The 19956-nt window shown below is 37.3% G+C and overlaps 2 protein-coding genes across 9 annotated transcripts in view; one reads left to right on the top strand and one right to left on the bottom strand.

Moving 5' to 3' along the window:
- Positions 1–19956, top strand: part of CASK (calcium/calmodulin dependent serine protein kinase) — a 314565-nt gene that overhangs the window by 146791 nt on the left and 147818 nt on the right. For all 8 annotated transcript variants that reach the window (XM_074359474.1, XM_074359476.1, XM_074359475.1 and 5 more), the window contains exon 5: positions 4589–4661. In XM_074359474.1, coding sequence (XP_074215575.1) covers positions 4589–4661 — 73 coding nt within the window. The remainder of the gene's footprint in view (positions 1–4588; positions 4662–19956) is intronic.
- Positions 12403–18936, bottom strand: GPR82 (G protein-coupled receptor 82). Its single transcript, XM_045523369.2, has 3 exons — positions 18188–18936; positions 15837–15904; positions 12403–15695 (listed from the first exon to the last, which is right to left on the bottom strand). Exon 3 carries the CDS (start codon positions 15659–15661, stop codon positions 14651–14653), a length of 1011 nt encoding a protein of 336 aa, XP_045379325.1. The 5' UTR covers positions 15662–15695; positions 15837–15904; positions 18188–18936; the 3' UTR covers positions 12403–14650.

Genomic DNA, 19956 nt, shown 5'->3' with positions numbered 1-19956 from the left:
CTTGATTAGTTCTTCAATTTGCCCTTTAGTGATAGCAAATTGTTATGTGACCAGTTAATCTGAGGAAAAGCACAGAACAGTAGAAGGAACAGAAATAAAAGCACAATTTTTCTGCTGAATACATTTGCTTCAGGCCAGTGTGTGATCTCCCAGTCAGATGGCCACCATTGTTCTAAGTGGAGGAGTTCTTACAAGAACTAGTGACTCAAAGTAAGGATTTAATATGAAAAATCACAGGAGCCATGCATGGGCCACTTGCTGACAGATTTAGAGCAGCACAGCTTTCTGCTTTAGTGATACTCAATCACATCACAAATACCTACTCCAGTAGGTTGCCTTTTAATACATAGGATACGGCATCCCTCCTCAGCCAACTATAATGTTGAAGGGTTCAAACCTACACACCCATTAGGATTTATTAAAATTTTCTACCATTTGAGAGACAGATACCATTAAATGATTATAACTTTTTCCCTTCTATCATTCTTTTTACAATTGTGGCACAATGGACAGATATGACTGAAAACAACTTAGACACTACTCGTGCGACTTTGAGCTAAGAATGCCTTAACACTCTTCAAATTCTTTGCCCTGCCTTCTAGCTGAAGAGCCAGGGCCTCCCTCTCAGGAGGTGAAGCAGCCATAGCTATAACACAAGATAAAGAATATGCGCAATTTTAGGTAGCTGCTGTTTTGTATTCTTGGAGCTAGGAAGAAGCAGCAAATGAGATTTTATATATATTGACTTTACTTATTTAAACTCCTGATATTATTCATGGTAGAACTGAGGCTAAATATCCTTTTTTCTTTTGTGTCATTCACTAAAGCACATTCCAGAGTTTTCTTCTTTTAAAAAAAATCCCATTTATATTGTTTTCAGTTCTTCTCACAATTCAAACTGTTTATTTTTTATTGTGCTTCAGAATTAAAACCATTCTTTAATACCAAAAATAGCCAGTGCTATCTTGATTTTTCTTATGGCATTGTGGTAAACCACTTTATCTGACTAAATGAAACTCTCAGACTTTTGCATGTCAAGAATTTGAATTTTGTACTTTCCCATATTGATATCTTTCAACAGCAGCATCAAATAGGGAAAAACTAAAATTTCAGAATGTTGATTTTGCAAAACAGTGAAACTCGCTGGAGAAAGATGACTTTCCTTTTTGAACCGCAAAAACATGCAGTACCTGGCATATAGACTATCAGGGTTGATGTTAAACCAGTATCATTTTTACTTTATTCCCCATTCATCCCTATTGCTTTTCCTTAACTTCGAGCCTGTCTCTGCCGCTGTGCTAGGTGTTAGAATGGGGAGAATAGTAGTGTGTAGAGGTGATGTCATACAGTGAGATCACTTGAGATCTCTCAATCTTGAGATTTATAGAGAAGATAGATGTTTATATACATCAAGATAAAAGCCTGTTGATTTTAAAATCTACCCATATTTGCTGTTAAAATGGTGGTTTATGAAAAGAACTTTCTAGAATGGACTGGAAGAGTACTACTGGGACCAGTAAGTGACACTGCAGAGAGGCTTGACACAACTTATTAAAAACCCTTCCAAAAAATGACAAAGGTGGGCAGCCTCAGAAAGTATGATTAGGTACGTGCCGTATTGCAGAGTACCAGCCACCATGTAAACAAGGGCACGTAAATCCTTCCTTTGGTTTACAGTGTCCAACCAGATGACTTGTCCCTTCCCCTCTCTGATTCTGTGATGCACTGTTCAGAAATTCAGCTTGCATCGGTTATTCTAGTGAGACCAACTGCCAGGAGACTCTGAGACACCAAGTAATCAAATTGATTGTGTTTTTCTCCAACTGGCTGAGCTTCAAGAGGAGTAGCAAAGCACGGCAGGGAAGGAAACCGCGTTCAGTCCTCACAGCCCCGTTAGTGCTCCCCTCTGTTCTTTCAGAGGTGGTGAGTTGTGGAGTGAGCTAACATACAGGGGCAGATTATCAAATCAAACTCTCACAAATCAAAGTGAGAGTCTTACCTAGTAGCAGGCTTTATTAAACAATTATAAGGATAAAAGCAATCAAAAGCCTCAGCTGAAGCAGAGAGAGATCTGGGCCTTTTAAGGGCAGCTCCTCACTTCATTCCTCCCTGCATCTGGAGTGCCCGTCTGGCCCAGAATAGATGAGGTCTCTACATGAGGTTTGTGAGATGTCACACACACAGGGGAGCATTTCAATTGTGGAACATCTCCATTGTATACCTCAGAGAGTCATACAGTTTACATGACTTCTTCCAGGAAGCCATCCATGCCTCAGGGATCCTGGGTTCTATTTATCATAGGTAATCCTTAGCCAAGGATGTTCTGTTAAGGGAATTCCAGAGATAAGGTTTCTTCAGCCTAGCAAAGAGCGTTGGTCTTTTTACCCAGAGTTGCCAAAGAGAGTAGACTGAGTCACCGCCCTTCTTTTCTTCCACCCCCAAAATGTTTCTGTCCAAAGGAAGTGAGTGGATTGCTGGCCAGCTCTTTTTCCCATGGAGTTACCATTTCTGATCCTTAGGGATGGGGACAAACATAGATATTGCTGAGTTTCTCTGAAAGCATAGGCCACCATGATGCTTCATGAAATGAAACTTTTGGGCTAACGTTTTGTCAGCAACTCTCTGGAACGTGTGGGTAGATTTAGGCTCTCTCTTCTCCTTGCACACTGTTCTCATGCACAGCCTCCCAGGGTCCTGACTGGGAAGGTGGAGGAAGATCAGTTTGAATCTATAATATTTGGGAAGAAAAAAATTCTACCCTCCCTCCACACACCCCAGAGATTCTAACATGTACGTATATTTGGGTCAAGTAATTGAATACTCTGATATTCAGATTTTAAAAATGCTCATTCATTGATTTTTTTAATAAGGCTTTGAGATAAGAGTTTTCCTCAGATTAAAGATATAAGTGGCTGTCTCAGGACTAAGTATCCAAAGTAGTTGGACACATGACCTAGCTTAAACATACCTACCATTCCAGTGTTCACATCTAGATGCACAAGTAGGCTGTTCTGAAATCTTTGACTGAATTTGATAATAGACAACTTTTGTAGCACGGTTTAGAGTTTACAAAGCACTTTCACATTTGTTGTCTCTGCTATTTCAGGGGATCACAGATCCTCCAAAGCCTAATTTGAACCAGGAATGGGCCATACCACCCAGTTAAGAATCCCTGACTTGAACAAAAACTTAATTACAGCTGCTCTGGCCCAGGCAAAGAGTATATGACCACGACCTCTCTGTGTATTTGCGAAGTAAGAAAAATTGAACATCACAGCTAAGGACTTCATGAGCCTAGCTCTTTCTGCTTAGAGCCCAGTAGTGAGGAGACAGTAATAAGTACAGAAACAAAGACCTGGGGGATTTTTACCCCTACCTTTCATTTTAGAAATGGAACCTTCAGATCAATTCTAATACATGAAATAATGCATATGCTAATTAGAGGGACATTAATGTGCGTTTGGTTAGATAGTAGCATACCAAAGAAGTAACTTGATGGAAACGTCTTTTAATTATACAGCAGGAGTGGGGAAAATTTTTTTGGTCTTGAGTCACAAGCGCACACACAAGGTCATGAGGAAGTACCATTAAATTATTTAGTTTCAGTAAATGCCATACAGTCAATAATATTATGTATATTGCATTTCTGTGTCATGGCTGGTTGGGAAGGACAAGAGGGAAATGAGAAGGCAAGAGGAATAATGGGGGGAAAGGACAGATATGAAGGGAGTAAAATTCAAGGGAAGAAAGATGAAAAAGACCCTCAGAGAAAGAAAAAGTGTGGGATTATAGAAGAACTTTAGAATTGAGGGAAGGAGGTTGAAGTAAATTCTGAAGCAATACTGAATGAACTACTCTTGTCACACCCTATGGCTAGTTGACCTTGTTACCATATTTTAAGGACTGTCCTTTAAAATGCTAACTCCTCCTTTGTTTTTCATCTGGACCCAGTGAGGAGCCTCGGTGGACCCTGCTGGCCTCTGAGGAGTTCCTAGGACTTCCTAGGACTTAGGCCCAGAAGAACTCTGCTTTATTCAAGGATACCCCAACTAAACTTTGATTATGTTGCAAAAAAAAAAAAAAGTCAACATAAGGGGGTTCTTTTCTCTTGTTTGTCCTTAGAGCTAAATGGAAATAAGACAGAGAGCTAACCTCTCTCTGCTGGCAGATAAAAGGCTCCTACCCCTTTAGTCAGAATCCTTGGTGTAGCTGTGAGCTCTGGTCACCTGATAGCAATCCAGTGTAACTAAGTGGAATTAACTCAGTGTCAGAGAACTGTTGTTTTTCATGTTTTCAGTTTGAATTTGTGGTTTGCAGAGGTATTTTACTTATGAACTGTGTGAAATTCTTTTGACTTAGATATCTTAGAAAATGTAGAACACATTATTTCTTCATAAGCTCATAAACTTATGAGTCTGCCAACTTTTTCATCACTGAGCTACACATTCCACTAGTCCTGTCTACTCAAACAAAAAGTGTTCGAGGGCAGCAAATACGAAGGTGGGAGTTACAAGCAATGGACATTGTATATTAAGGTTTAAAAATAAAAGGTTTTTTACAGTTTTAGCTTTCTTTTGTTTTTCTACAGTCATTACATGAGACAGATACTGGAAGCTCTACGCTATTGTCATGATAATAACATAATTCACAGGGATGTGAAGGTAAGTCATTTTTATCACTAACTTTAATGTTTGTGGATAGAAACTGACTTATAGCAATGATAATAATCAGAAATTTTTCTTTAATGTTCTTATGAACAGCATCTTTAAGTTAATTTTACTTACAAATAAAAATTTGCTTAACTGGTTTATATTTGAAGAGTTGTACTAATTCTTAATAGGAACACTTTTTATCATTTCAATTTCCTTATTTTCATTAAAATGTATAAGTATTGTAAAATTCTGTTATTCCTCTTTTGCCATTTTGTGTTTAAGAGAAAAATGGAAAACCCAATAAAAATAGGAAGAACCAAACAATATCTTATACTAAGTTAATTGGAGGGAAAATCAGAATTTGGTTTATATAGTAAAAGTTCACCACACACTTATGTTTTCATAATGTTGCAGTGTAGAATAGTCAGCATTGTATTTTCTTTGCAGACTGTTTTTAAACATGGTCTGAAATCGTAATTATAAATGTAATATAGTTTGTACCCTTAAGAAGATGCATATTACCATTATTCAGTCTTTGTGCTTGTTTGAGCCCAGTATCAAGTTCATGAGAACGTCAGTGCCTGGCTCATAAGGGTGCCGGGCCGAACATGGGGGCATGCAAGGAAGGAAGCCAGTGGGCCTTCCTCGCCCCTTTCTGGGCCTTGAGTCACTGAGCGCCCCTGCACTGTGTCTGGCCCTGTTCCCACTTTCCCGCTCTGCTGGCCTCTGTTGATCACTGGCCTCTCTCTAACCCGCAGCACCACAGACACGGTGCTCTCCTTTCCTCGAGATGTATTATCAAAGGCCTGACTTCTTCGATGTGTTTTAATGGTTAAGAAAATCAACTAGAGTTTAGTTAAATTTTCTATAACGTTCGGGAAATTTTAACTGAAATTCTTGTGATTAAAAGCTGAGGAAAGCATGAGCGATTCCAAACCAATCTAGTGGAATGCTCCAGTAGCAATGAAAAATCATTGGAGAAATGTACAAAATACACATTAGTGTAAATTAGTTGTAAAATAGTTTATTCTTTTCAAATGTGGTGATAGGAAAATGATATTGTTATTATTGCCACTCAACACTAAACAACCCCATGGATACAAAGCACTTTTAAAAGGAAGTGTTCTTCAATCATGCAAAGAGAATAAGAAGTATAGAAAGATAAAAGGAAAATTGTCAGTGATAGCAGTGTGCTGTTATTCTTTTGCATTTAATTAATATGAGAAAATGAATATATACAGAGTAAAATGTATCTCCTTATATATAATGACAAAATGACAATTTGAAAGCTGAAAATGTATAAAACAGATCCTTAATTCATAAAGTAGCATAGTGTTAAAAATACTTTTGTAAAAAAGGCAGTTTTTTAAAATTGAGATATAATTGACATATAACAGTTTCAGGTGTACATCATAATGATTTGATATTGTATACACTGAAATGATCACCACAATACGTCTAGTTACCCTCTGTCTCCATACAGAGTTACAAAATATGCAGTATCATATTAATGACTACAGTCACTATGTTGTACATTATATCCCTATGACATTTATTTTATGACTGGAAGTCTGTATCTCTTACCTTCTTTGCCCATTTTGTCCCCCTCAACCCCCTTCCTCTCTGGCAACTACCATTCTGGTCTCTGTGTCTATGAGTTTTGTCTTGTTTGTTCATTTGTCCTGTTTTTTAGATTCAGTGTATAAGTGAAATCATAAGGTATTTGTCTTTCTATATTTGATTTATTCACTTAGCATAATACTCTCAAGATCCATCCATGTTGTCACAGTGGCAAGAGTTCAATTCTTTTTTATGGCTGAGTAGTATTCCATTATACACATATATGTATGTGTGTGTATACCTGACATCTTTATCCATTCATCCATCAATAGACAGTTAGATTGTTTCCATATCTTGGCTATTATAAATAATACTGCAGTGAACATGAGGGTGCACATACCTTTTTGAATTAGTGTGCTTTCTTCAGATGAATACCCAGAGTAGAATTGCTGGATCATATGGTAGTTCTGTTTTTAGTATTTTTAGGAGCCTCCATACTGTTTTCTATAGTGGATACACCAATTACTTTCCCACCAACAATGTATGAGGATTCCCTTTTCTCCACATCCTTGCCAGCACTTGTCATTTCTTGTCTTTTTGATGGTAGCCATTCTGACAGATATGAAGTGATATCTCATTGTGGTTTTGATTTGCATTTCCCTGATGATGAGTGATATTGAACATCTTTTAATATGTCTATTGTCCATCGGTATGTTTTCTTTGGAAAAATATCTATTCAGATCCTCTGCTCATTTTTTAATCAAATTTTTTGGCTTTTGTTACTGAGTTGTAAGAAGCAATTTTATTTTGAATTCTGTTCTTGAAAGGTAATTATATCAACATCTTATAATAAATAATGATTGACAACATACTCTACTGTAATACTTTCAGTAATATAGTCAGCTTTTGATTAGCCATGGTATTTGATATAATGACAATCTAAAACCAAATAAAATCCCAGAGTAGTTTATATTTGAGTACTGTGCTTCACCTTCTCATTTACATTCTGATTGATTTATTCAACAAATATTCCAAGTGCCTACTTCATGCAGTATACTGTGCTTGGAGCCCTAAAGGCATGATGTTCTTAGTAGAGAGATGAGGCAATATATCTATTATCAACTGCTACAGAACAACACACAGTGACTTTGAACAACAGTCGCCATTTATATGCTCTCAATTCTGCAGTTTGGGCACAGCTTGATGGGGACTGCTCGATTCTGTTTCACAGGCTGTTGGCTGAGATGGCTTCACTTACTTCTCTGGCATCTTAGCAGAAGTGGATAGAACACCTGGAAGCTGGCTGGGCCCTCTTTGTAGTTTCTCATTTCTCATTCAGAACATCTCTGTGTCTCTGTCTCTCTCTCCCTCCCTCCCTCCTTCCCCCTCCCTCTCCCCCTCCCTCTCCCCCTCCTCCACATGGCCACCCTTTCTAGCAGGACAGTGTCCTGTGGCTTGAAACAAGCAAAAGTGAAAATTACCAGGCCTCTTGAAGCCTAGGCCTGGATTGGCACTGTCATGTCCTATGCATTCTGTTAGTCAAAATGTCACAAGAGAAGCCTGGATTCAAGAAGAGGAAAAATAGATTGCACCTTTAGTTGGAGGAGCAACATATATGCACAAGGATAGGAAAACTTTTTTGTGGCCATCTTCTCAGACAGGCAAAACAGATAATTATTATCCAAGGTAGGGAGCGAGAAATATCATTTAAAGACAGAATCAGAGAAACTTCATGGAGAAAGTTAGATTTGAGTCTAGCCTTGAGTCACTAGGTAGTTACATGGAGACGAGAGGACAGTTCAAGCAACAGGAACAGTGTGTGCAAAGCCTCAAAATGAGTTTTGCATTGAATTTTAATAAATTACCTTATTATCTCTAAGGCACATGTCAAAGAATTTTGAAGAAGCATGCAGAAACATGCTGAGGAAGGGAAGAAAGGAATGATTCTCAAACTGCAAATTAGTAAGAGGAAACCACCAGAAAAGGCACCATTCAGCATTGAGTTAAGAAGCAAACTGTCAACACAAGAGCACACATACTTGTCGATATCATTTATATCTCAGTACCTGAAGTCTGTAATACATTTTGCATGCATAAATGTAATACTCAAATTTAGTTCATTGGTAATTTTGAATTTGGGTATATTTTTCTTAAGACACTCGTCCAAAAACATGTATTGAGTACCTACTGTGTGTCGGCCACTATTCTAGGAACCAGAGCTACATCAGTGAACAAAACAGACACAATCACTGTCCCTCTAGAGCTGACTTTCTTTTCAGGGAGAGAGATACTACTCACTGAGCATAAATAATTCTACTGTGTAGTAGGTTAGAAGGTGAAAAAAAGGACTACGGGGGAAAAAAAGAGAGAGCAGCCAAAGTGGCAGGGACTTCTGGAGAAGGGGTTGCAATTATAGATAGGGTGATTGAAGCAGGCCATGTTGAGAAGCTGACATCTGGCAAGGACTTGATGGAAGAGAGAAAGGGCTAACTGACGTCTGAAGGAGAAGGGTTCTGGGTTACAGAACAGCCAGTGCAGAGGCACTGAGGCAGAAGCATAAGTGGCACGTTTGAAGAATAGCCAGCAGACCAGTGTGGCTGAGGTGAAAGGGGAGAATGGCTAGTAGAGGAGATTAGAGAGAAAAGGAGGAAAGGGACTTTGACTTTTACTCTGAGAGAAATGAGGATTCACCAGGGAGTTTTGAATGAAGACAGATGACGTCTGACTTTCCAGGGTAACAGGACTACATTGCTTTGTTGGTAATGTATTGAATAATGGCTCCACGGTGGAAGCAGGGAAACAGGAGATGGTCCTGCCTGGCAGAGCCAGAGCGGTAGCAAGGAGGTCGTAAATAAGCAGATTCCAGATATATTTGAAGGTTTTGTCAACAAGATTTGCTAATATAACTCCAGTAACTTAGGTAACCCGAAGCAGTTTCATTCAGAACTTTGTTATAGTTTTCCAATGTAGTGGTCATTATAAAGCTTTAATAACAATACATATCACAAGGCTAATAATTTAAAATTTCACTTGATGTGTTGTTTCTATTTTTGCTAATAAAGCAGCCTATTAGCTATTCTCATTCAGAGATTGTTTATTCAGTGACTTGTCTGTATGTAGATTTCATTTGTATGTAGATTTTAGTTTCTATAGATAAAGTTTTCTTCCCTTATACTTAGTAAAGAAAATAGAAGACCATTGCAATGTATCATTCCTTTTAGAAAAATTCAGATTATTTAATCATCTATTTTATCTAGCCAGGAATATTGTCATATTCTCTCCCTCCCTTGTTCTCTCTGTCTCGCACATAGTTCTTGGCATTGATCCAAAGGCACTGGGTTTCCCAAAATCTTAGCATTATATTAATAGTACTTTTCTCTTTACTTGGTAGGCATTTCTTTTTGAAATCATTATAACCTAAGTCAAAAATGTTTGGTTATTTCAGGTTAGATTTGAATATATGGTGCCATGTGACCTATAGTGGAAACTGTGGGCTTTGGAGAAGCAGTTTCACATGAAATTGTGTAAAAAGTAATTGTATAATCCTTTGAAATTAGGGAAGGTGTGTCGTCATAGTACAGCATCTCTCAATAGCCACAGACATTTGGGGCCAGGTACTTTGTTGTGGGAGGTTGTCCTGTGTATTGTGCCTCTACCCACTAGATGGCAATAGCATTTCCCCCCAATTGTGACCATCAAAAATGTCTCCAGACATTGCCAAATATCCCCTGGGGCACAAAAATCACCCCTGGTTGAGACCCATTGTCATAATGTTCTATTTCTCATGCTTTGCCTCCTTACAGGCGTTAATTTAAGCATGCATGCAAATTTCTGGGTTTTTTTTCCTGTCATCTTCCCTTTTATTCCTCTTCTTCCTGTGAGAGGATATGGAAACTTTCATTATGTTTCAGTGTTTTTTTCTCTTTTCTGCCTCTCACCCCTAAATTAAAAGTACTTTAGAAAGAAGTAGTAGTTTTCAAGGTAAATGCAACTCCTGGCTCCTTGCCTGCCTTCACTGGCTCTGTTCAACACTGAGAGTTGGAATTTTCTCCTCTCCTGATTCCCAGAGACGGCCTCACAATGCATCACCTCGGCGCGGAGAGACAAGTAATCCTTAGACCTTTCTCTGACCTACTGATGTGTGATTTACTAACTGGGGTTGAAGTTACTCAGCTTCTCTGAATGCAAACTGCTGTACACATGATCACTTTCTAGTCTGAACAGGGCCTGTGCCCAGGAGGTTTGGGGGCACCACTTTTAGTCCTCAGAACTTCAAAACCCAGTCGCACAGATGCTCAGCCAGAAGCCTCCGCCCAAGCGTTCCTGTATGTGGTTCCTTTAAATGGTTTTCCTCGCTAACCCGTCGGCACGCCTGGCCGCTCTCCGTCCCCTTCTAGTCTCAGTTCTCCTTTCACCTGCGTAGGCCAGACTTCATTATAAATGGGCGTTCACGTCACACTAGTTGCCGTGGCATTGTGGATTTCTTACAGTATTTCTTCCTCTATTGCTCTCAGCTGCTGACACTTCTTTTCCATCTCTTACCACAGCTCCCAAAAGTCCCTCATGTTGTATAAAAAAAAAATTGAGATTCTCCTTAAAATGAAAACTTACTTTGTTCTCTACATTCCTTACTGTAAGAAGCACACTGGCTCCCCTCCTGCTATGCTTTTGTCAGGTTGTTGAGCATAACATGCGTGTTCAGCTTGAACATGGGGTTTTAATACTTAGAAATCCAAGATAAGTTTAAGACGATCTTGCTTCTCTTCTCCCACCCATCCACCTACAAAAAAAAAATCAATTCCTTGATTTAACAAGAAAAGAATGTTTCTTTTGCTTATTAGACGTGAATCCTTTCACTGCTCCTTTCCTTCTGAGCCAGGGGGAGCAGGCATGTGTGATACAGCCACAGCACTTTTGCTGTCAGGTATAAAACCTTCCTAGCTGTAGTAACTCTTCCCATTGGTATCAGTCCACTTTGAATTTGGGGGTAGTCAGAGGCAGGCTCATGGCATTAGGCTGCAGGATAGAAATGCTTAGCAAATCACCAGTGTCCTCTGTGCTCCCTTTGTGGTTTGCTAAGCAAGAATTCCTTTCAGCTTGTCTTCACACATTTGTTCACAGCTCCCAGCCTGCAAAGGCTGGGTAGGCTGCAGCCACCCTTACCAAAGCACAACAGGCTTGACATTGCAGGGGAACAAAACTTGCCACGCCCAAAATGTGTCTGTTTGGGGGCTGGTTGTTAAGAAACAGAAGACTCAGGAAGTCCTTCTTTGTACCTCCCCCTCAGCCACCTAAAAGAATTTAAAGGGTCTGGTCCAGGAAGAGTACTATCAGCAGAGATATCTGTAGAGAATATGGGCTAAGTGTGGTCGAGCAGTCTGCAGTCTGGGGAGACCAAAGTCCTCTCAGCGCCCCATTGTCTCTGCCTGGTCCAGCAAACATGTGTTTACCAGACGTTTGTTTTTCCATCTCCATGTGAATTGCCTTCCTCCCTTTTGAATCCCAAAGCTATCCCCGCCTCTCCTTCTCTCCAATGGCTTCTAAACTTCAATTGCCCAACTTGTCCTTGGGCTTCATATTCTAATGGAACCCCCATAGGTACATAATTAAATTTGGGTTTTCTCCTGTTAATCTGTCTTGCATCAATTTAACTCAGACCAGCTGGAAGAACCTACAGGGGTAGAGGAAAAATTTTTCCTTCTCCTACATCTTCCTCTTCTACCCGGGGAATAGAAACTCACTTCCAAGTTGAATAGTCTGTCCTTAATTTTCCTCGTCTAGTCTTAATAGTTTGTGTTCCTGATTAAAAGTTTGAAAGTTGCCTTAATGGGAGTGTGTATATGAAAGGTTGGGGGAAATAAACATTTGTCATGCCTCTTTTCTATAATTAAGATACAATCTTTGTTGACCTTTAAGTCAAAATTTGGGGTTTCTGAAATTATGTTTGACTATCACTTACAGACACATTAAAAACATGATTTTTCTGAAATCTGCACTTTAAATTTAGGGTAAATTTAGAAAGTGACACTTCGTATAAAATATTTGTCATTACATTAAATAGCCAGTTCTTCAACTACACAGAAAATTCAATGTGATTTGCAATCACCTCTTCAGGAAAGCATCTATGGTGTAAAAATAATCATGGTGATTAGATAAGCTCAGTACAGAGAATTAAAGTGCAAGTTTTCTATAAGAATGAGTAACTTAAAAGGAAATTGCATACCTCTTTTTCTGCCTTTTTTAAATGTAGGAAGCTCTACTTTGGTGTAATATCTTTTATTTAAAGTAGGGGTGATGTAGAGTGATTTTTTTTAAATGATGATTTTTAGAAGTTATGTATATTTTCAAAACTCCTAAGTGCACTGAGGTTCAATGGAGTATTGCTTATGTCAAATGAAAACTATCAGTCATTTCAATTCCTCTTAGTCTAATGAGTTTTGGTTTTAAAACTTATGTAAGAATAAAACCATTGTTGTAACTGGAGAAAGCTGGATGTCTTGGGAACTCTCCTGGTCAACTTTGAGTTATTCTGTGATTCTCATGCCTTTGAATTTTGTAGATTGGACACCCCTGTTTACAGCCAGCCTCTAGGGAATCACCTGGAGTTCCTAAGTCTGCCTTTGTCTCTGTAAATCAAAACTAATCCGCCAGAAATAAGATTGCTCCTATAAAAGAATAGATGTACACTATAAATATTTGAAGTCAGCACGTGTTTTTTCAGACATTTCTCTGAACATTTTCTTCTCTCAGTTAAGCATTGAAGTAAAAAACGGAGAAAAATTTATTGTTTGTTTTCTATTCTTTTTTAATGAAAATTACACAGATATGTTGGAAAAATCTCTCGTGATTTTGAACACATGGCTCTTGGGGATTCTGTACAGTGAATTGTTTCTACATTTTTAATTCTGGAACAAAACATGCTATGAGATGAAAGGCTTGGAAGTAGTATGTGAACTTTCTTTAAACTTCTTTTTGAGCACTGAAGTAATTTCCATGTAGGGAATAATGAGTCTTTAAGCAACCTCTAACAAAGTAGCAGGTTACAGTTAATGTTTATTCAACTGTTTATATTTAGTTCTTATCTGAGCAGAGAGAATGCAAGTACCATAGGAGTAGAAATAGAAAATAGACTATAGCTCCAAAGGTGCTTATGACCTCTTTGGAAAGATAAAACACACAGTCTTTTTTTATTTTTAATTATAATATATATAATACAGAATATAGCCACCATCATTTGTCTCACTGACAAGTTTACATGGAAGAAAGAAATGACCATTAAGAGATGCTTAATCCTTAAACATTTACTTAGATAATGAAGAAAATTTGGGTGACGTATTTAACTATACACTTCAGTTTTTTCATCAGTAGATTGGCATACTTTACGGTTGTGATGATTAAAATAATACATGTAAAGCATATAAGCCGAGTGCCTGGCACATAGTAATTGCTTAGTAAATGATAACTGCTCATAGTAGTAACATCATCTGCTTTAATAATAGTAACATCATCTGCTTTAATAATAGTACCTGTGAATTACATAGTATTTTTCCATTCTACAAATGAAGAAATTAACACTTAAGGAGGGTAATTTGCCTAAGATTGTCCAGCTAAGATGTGGAACTAGGATTGAACCCAGGGAATCTAACTCCAGAGATCAGTCTTGCAGCAGTGCTATTAAACTGCCTTATTCATTTGTTTTCCAAAAATTAATTGGACATACTTACATGCCAGGTACTGTTTGTCAATAATAACATTATTTATATTGAATACAGAGGAAAATACCCCAAATGTGATGAAGATTGGCATAATAACATTGTATTACTCTTTTTTATTTTGACAAAGCCTAATCCAAATATTTAAGCATATTTATAAATAACATCTACTTAATAAATACTGGAATCAATGAATATTGCTTCTCCCAGGATGGTGAACCACATAATAACAAATAAATAAGGTATTTATAAAACCTTGGATTTTTACGGTGCATTGTTCATACATTTAGATAGGAATTAAGTGAGGAAATTTCTTACTTTTTTCTTTTACTCATTTTTAAAGTTACCAACAAAACATTACCCCTTGTTTTCTAACTACTAGAAAGCAGAGAATTCATAAACCACTTGCCTCTTTATCCTATAGTTGTGAAATACTGTGTTCTGAATAGAAGCATCCATGGTTGAGTTTAAACAGAAAATGATCTATTGGTTTCATATGCAGTGGGATCCTTTCAATATGCTTGACTTTTGCCTCTCAGAGTCTCTGCCATTTCAACTTTCAGTATAGGTAGAACCACAGTGAGTTTTTTGTTTGTTTTTAAAAACCAAAGAGGTTTACTTGGTACCTATTATCAACCAAGCTATCACCTGTTAATCCTGTAGTTTAGGGTCCCTGATAGAGTCATATGAATACTTTTCTGTTTGGTGGTGTTTTTCACTCAGAAATCAACCAGAAGGTTGTATATGTGGTGAATCAGATTTTGTAAAGAGATTGTATAGTGTCTTCTTGAACGTTTTATCTAAAAAGATAAAGATAATGGGGTCTGTGCTACTTCTGGCCGATGCAAGACAGGTGAGGATGTTTTTTATTTCGATTAAATGATTCAGTTGCTGACAGTTCTCTCTTTGGTGTAGAACAAAAAAAATAGGTTTAAAAATGCTATATGGAAGGAAGCAAACTATTAGGAGAATCTGGATGACCAAAAGATGCCTTTTCACAGAGCTGTAAGTCAAACTCTTCTCTGTAATGGATGTACAGGTCCTTATTTTTCTCAGATGGCTGACAAAAGAGTAGTACGATGTTACTACAACTAAAAATGAAAACCCAGTAAATGTGGTTCCAATGAGGCCTGCGATCTGAGAGATCATGGCTCCCAGTTCCGTCTGCCGGTTGTAGCACAGGCTCTCATCTCCTTCCGTAGCCTCCACAGCTGAATAGTATATGATAACCGGAATAATTATGCCCAGTACAGCCACCCATATGTAAACACACAGTTTTCTAGCAAACTCAGGCTGGCGAAATTTTTTCAGTAAATGGCCGTAAAATATTTTCTCATAGCACGAAGTGGTCTCTTGTATGGAATCCTTTTTCATTAAGGTAGCATAGCGGCTTATGGCAATCCAACTTAAAATTAGGAGGCTGACAAACATACTTACATGCATGGATAGAGTTCCCAAAAAATTGACCACCCTGCATTGTGCAGATTTATATTCCCATTGAAAACCTTTCAAGAAATAGATACCCATGAAAGGCATGGCAGTGCACACAAGTAAGTTTGCAGTCACAAGATGTGCTAGGTAGATGTGCGTTGGTGTTCTCTTAGCTATTTTTGTTAAAAAGATCCATTGAGAGAGAGAATTTCCAAAGAGACCAATGATACAAAGGAACATATAAATGATGGGTAAAGCCATGGAAGAGATCATGGATGGTTGAATACATGTTGAGTTGTTACTCATTTATATCAGATTTCCTTGAATTTTGCCACAGGAGCTAGAACAGAATTGCAGACATTTAACATTAAAATTATCGATGGTATTTAAGCTGAATCGTATTTTTTAAAAAGCATTGGATAAAGTAAAATAGTAACATGAATGTATTGGATGGAAAAGGAAAGTATAGATGCCTTCTCACCTTTCCTAATCACAATTGTCCGAGTGAAATAAAAGCAGAAGGTTGATTATTGTGGATACTGGCTTTGTCTAAAAAACAAAATTTGATAGAAGTAGTTAAATGCTGAGATTTATTATTTTATACTAGAGTTCTTATACTAGATTTTAAAGCAATTTGTAAATGACAATTGATTTTGGCCTAGAAAGGTAACTTAATAATTTAAGACACATGCAAGCAATACCTACTAGCCAAAGGAAAGTGTTGCGAAATTATTTTGTAGCCACGTTAACAGAGGGAAGACTGATTTTTAATTAATCACCTTAATCGTACATAAGTACTTTTCAAAATGGTGTCTTTTCATGGCTAGATTAAAGAATTTGTCTATAATCTTAACACTGTTAGAAGTCTCTTCATATTTCAGGAGTAAACTTAATTCTACATCAGCAAATACTCAGGCAAGATCTTGAACAGAAAGAAAGTGTAGTGACCAAAGATAACACCAAAATCCCAGAGTCCTTACCAAAGAGCATCAGTAATTTCTTATTTCAAATATTTAATGCTAATCTATGATACTTCAGTAAAAAAGCTTAGTTTCGGATTCTGTGTCAAAGCTGTAGTTGCTACTGCTTGTTGGTTAGAGCGCCCTCATGTGTCTTTGTGTGTAATTTAGTATCTTGGTTTTTCAGAGAATTTTTTTTAAGAAGATACTTAATCGCAGCCTAAATGCAGGTAGGATTTTATGTCTAATTTTGAATTTTTTTTTGCTTCAGAGGGTACACAGGAAGTGTTTTAAGAGTCACATATAAACTCCTTTTCATTCTTATTTTTCTTGTTCCTTTAGTTCTTTCAGATGGGAATAAGAAAAGATTTTGGATTTTGGTCAAATAAAAATCACGAGCTCAGGGTGAGAAGGTATAGCTCAAATGGTAGAGCGTGTGTTTAGCGTGCACGAGGTCCAGGGTTCAATCCCCAGTACCTCCACTGAAAAACCAAATAAATAAACAAATCTAATTACCTCCCCCCTGCAAAAAAAAAAAATGAGCTCTATTCAGAATATGCATCATTTCTCTGTATTTTTTACTATACCTTTCTAAGTACCACACTTTCTACTCTTTTATAATCCAGAGTGGGGATTCTCAATTATTTTTTCCATCATATTCTCTCTTTTGATAAATACAAAAATTTTTACTACATACTGCCTTCTGAGATTCTTACATGTCCCCAGCCCCTCAGGGATATTTCACTCTCTACCCCTCTTCAGAATCATGATTACATTTTTTTACATCTTTGATTATAGAAATAAGAGTTTTCCCCCCAAATATATTATTATAATTTTGAAATAATTTTTTAAACCAAACAGTTTTTGCCCAAATACTTGAAAGCTTGAGGGCTGTACGCTGACTCAAGGTTCAAGTACTGAGACCCTTAATGTCTAACAGTGTCTTTAGCATTTTATTTTGTTGCTTTCCAACTTTTATTTAGAGAACAGTCCATATGCTTCAAAGTGCTTTTGTATCCGAATCCAGTACAGCCTGGCAAATTGGAATTGACTTAAAAATCAGTCAAATACAGTGAAATTAGCCAGTTTATTTCTTAAGAAAAATTTATCTAATCAAAGTAGATTTTTGTATTACATAAGGAATGAAGCTTCCTTTTATGATGATATTAAAGAAAAACATTAGCCCCTGCACTTGCATAGATAATACATTATATGTACTAAAATCGGAAAAGGTGGTGCTTCTGTATTAATGGATAGTATGCCTTTTTTTTTTTAAACTAGACCACTTCATACAGCATCTGCTATCTCATATTACTCATTACCATTACCTAATTTTCTATTTCAAACTAGCAAATTCTTCAGAACAGAAGAGAAGTAAAAAGACTTTCACAGAGGCTGGCTTTATCAGACAGATGACATTGAGACTCTAGGAATCTTCACTATAACAAACAACTAGGTTACCATCTTTAGCTCCCCAAATATCAACTTGTATCTACTATGTACCTCTCCTGTAAAAATAAAGTTTGATTATAAAACTACTAGATAATTATTTTCTAAAATTTAGAAAATACTATAGAGCTTAAGAAATAAAAATTATGTGTTGTATATACAGAATTGCCCCCTAGAAAATGTGTACAAGTTTGCATTCCCCTCAGCAAAACATCTTGAGTCACTCCTGTACACACTGTGCCTCTGCTAATTTGACAAATGAAATAAGAAGTCAACAATTCTAACTTCAGTTCTAACGATTATCTACATAATTAATATGCTGACTACCTTTCTTAATGATAAGCTTTCAAAATTTAAGCATTTTAGCCCTGTTAGAGTTTTTATAGAATTAACTTTTAAGCTAAAAGTGAATGATCAGTCTTACCTCTGAGTAGTTTATGCCAACCAAGGCTCTATTGTTCAGGGCGGTGATGCTAAATTTCAGACTTAAAGTTCTCTGATCATCACTCTTCCGGTATATTTCAGTTTTAGTCAGTGTGAATAGACTCTTGCATGACACCAACTATAGTGGGAAGAAAACAAAATTAAACAGAATATTGAAGAAATTCAGTAGTCATAGTAAATGTAGCAACTATCTTCTCAAAAAAAAAAGAACCCTCATTTCTCTATTTCTATAGTGGGAGGAAGTTGTGGACAATATATATATACTGTGCTTCCTTATGATTATTTCATGAACCGGTTACACCTCACTTAGCTTCATTAGCATGTTTGGCAGAAGTTAAGTTCAAAGGTTTACATCCCCATGGCTAGTTAGTTTTATACAACACAGTAGTAGAGGGAACCAATCCATAGTAACTCAGTAAACTCTGGTACAAATTTGTCTGTAAAGTCATTTGTGGATGGCTTGTTTGCAGTTCATCTTGATCAAGAATAAAGGGAAACAAAACTCAACATTTTCTTACTTGTAGCAGGTTACTGGAATCAAATATCATAGAGCTGGAATAGAACTTTAAGATCATCTGTGGGTAGAAACCCTTGAGGAGAAAGAAGTGAGGCCCTGAGCAGTACGCTGTAAGCACAGGCCACACCCAGGGGTTTGGGTCTCCTCTTGGTTACTAAGGAACTAATCCATCCTACTTCAAATTGTCCTGTGCTGCCTCCATTCGTGTTCAAAGTAGCACATTGTTTGGAGCATTTCATAATGGATTTGGGGAATCCTGGAAAGTTCCAGAATCTGAAGACCAACTATACCTGAGATAAAATGAATAGTTATATTACGATATAAAGAAATGTGGAACCAGTTTTATGTAGAGGATTGTTTAATCAGTCTGTGAACTCTTAACTAAATGAAAGCCGACTGCATATAGCTGGGGAGCTGGACCCTCATCACGCATCCCTTCCTTGGGTAGTTAAACCAGTGGGAGTCTGAGAATAGGAACAGAAATCTAATTTCATCAAGCCTGAGCATTTTAGTTTTCAGGGAATCTTCATTTAAAATTAATAGAAGTACTTTGCCATTTCTCATAACCCCCGATGCTTATCTTCTTGCACGTTGATTGCATAAATTCTTCATAATGTTTGCTACTATTTCTCTCTGAAACAAAGTGAGGACTACCTGAGTGTCTTGATTCTGTTCTGCTGCTATTCATCTTTGCAGTGCTTGCCATCATCTAATTAAGAACAGTGACTCATCCAGGCTTCCATGGCCATTGATTGCAGAGTAGTTTGCCTCTGGAACTCCTATCATCTTTACTTCAAGAATTTTTCATGTTCCAGGAAGGAATTATTTAGAACAACAACAACAAAACAAAAACAGTTTGAAGCAATTTAGAGAAGAAAGAATGGGAAAAGAATGTTGTTTATAAGTGATTGACAGATAATTTTATATTACTTGTTTGAGGCTTAAGCACCTTTGGTCCTATATATATATATATATATATAGGACCTATATATATATATATATATCCTTTCTCTCCACAAGTTATCTTCCATTGTCCTCAAACTCAGAAGATGATGCCATCATTTCTAAGGTTATTCAAGCCCCAAACCTATGAGTCATCCTCAATTCCTCTCTTGCTTTCACATCTCACATCCAATCAGCTGCTGCTACTGCAGCTTCTAGGACCACCACCATTATTAGCTGCATTTCATGGAAGTGTATTATGTGCCAGGCATCCTGATCTGTGCTTTACA

This window comes from Camelus bactrianus, chromosome X (genome assembly GCF_048773025.1).
Source record: "Camelus bactrianus isolate YW-2024 breed Bactrian camel chromosome X, ASM4877302v1, whole genome shotgun sequence".
NCBI classification, from domain to species: Eukaryota; Metazoa; Chordata; class Mammalia; order Artiodactyla; family Camelidae; genus Camelus; species Camelus bactrianus.
This window is presented reverse-complemented; position numbering and strand designations above follow the sequence as displayed.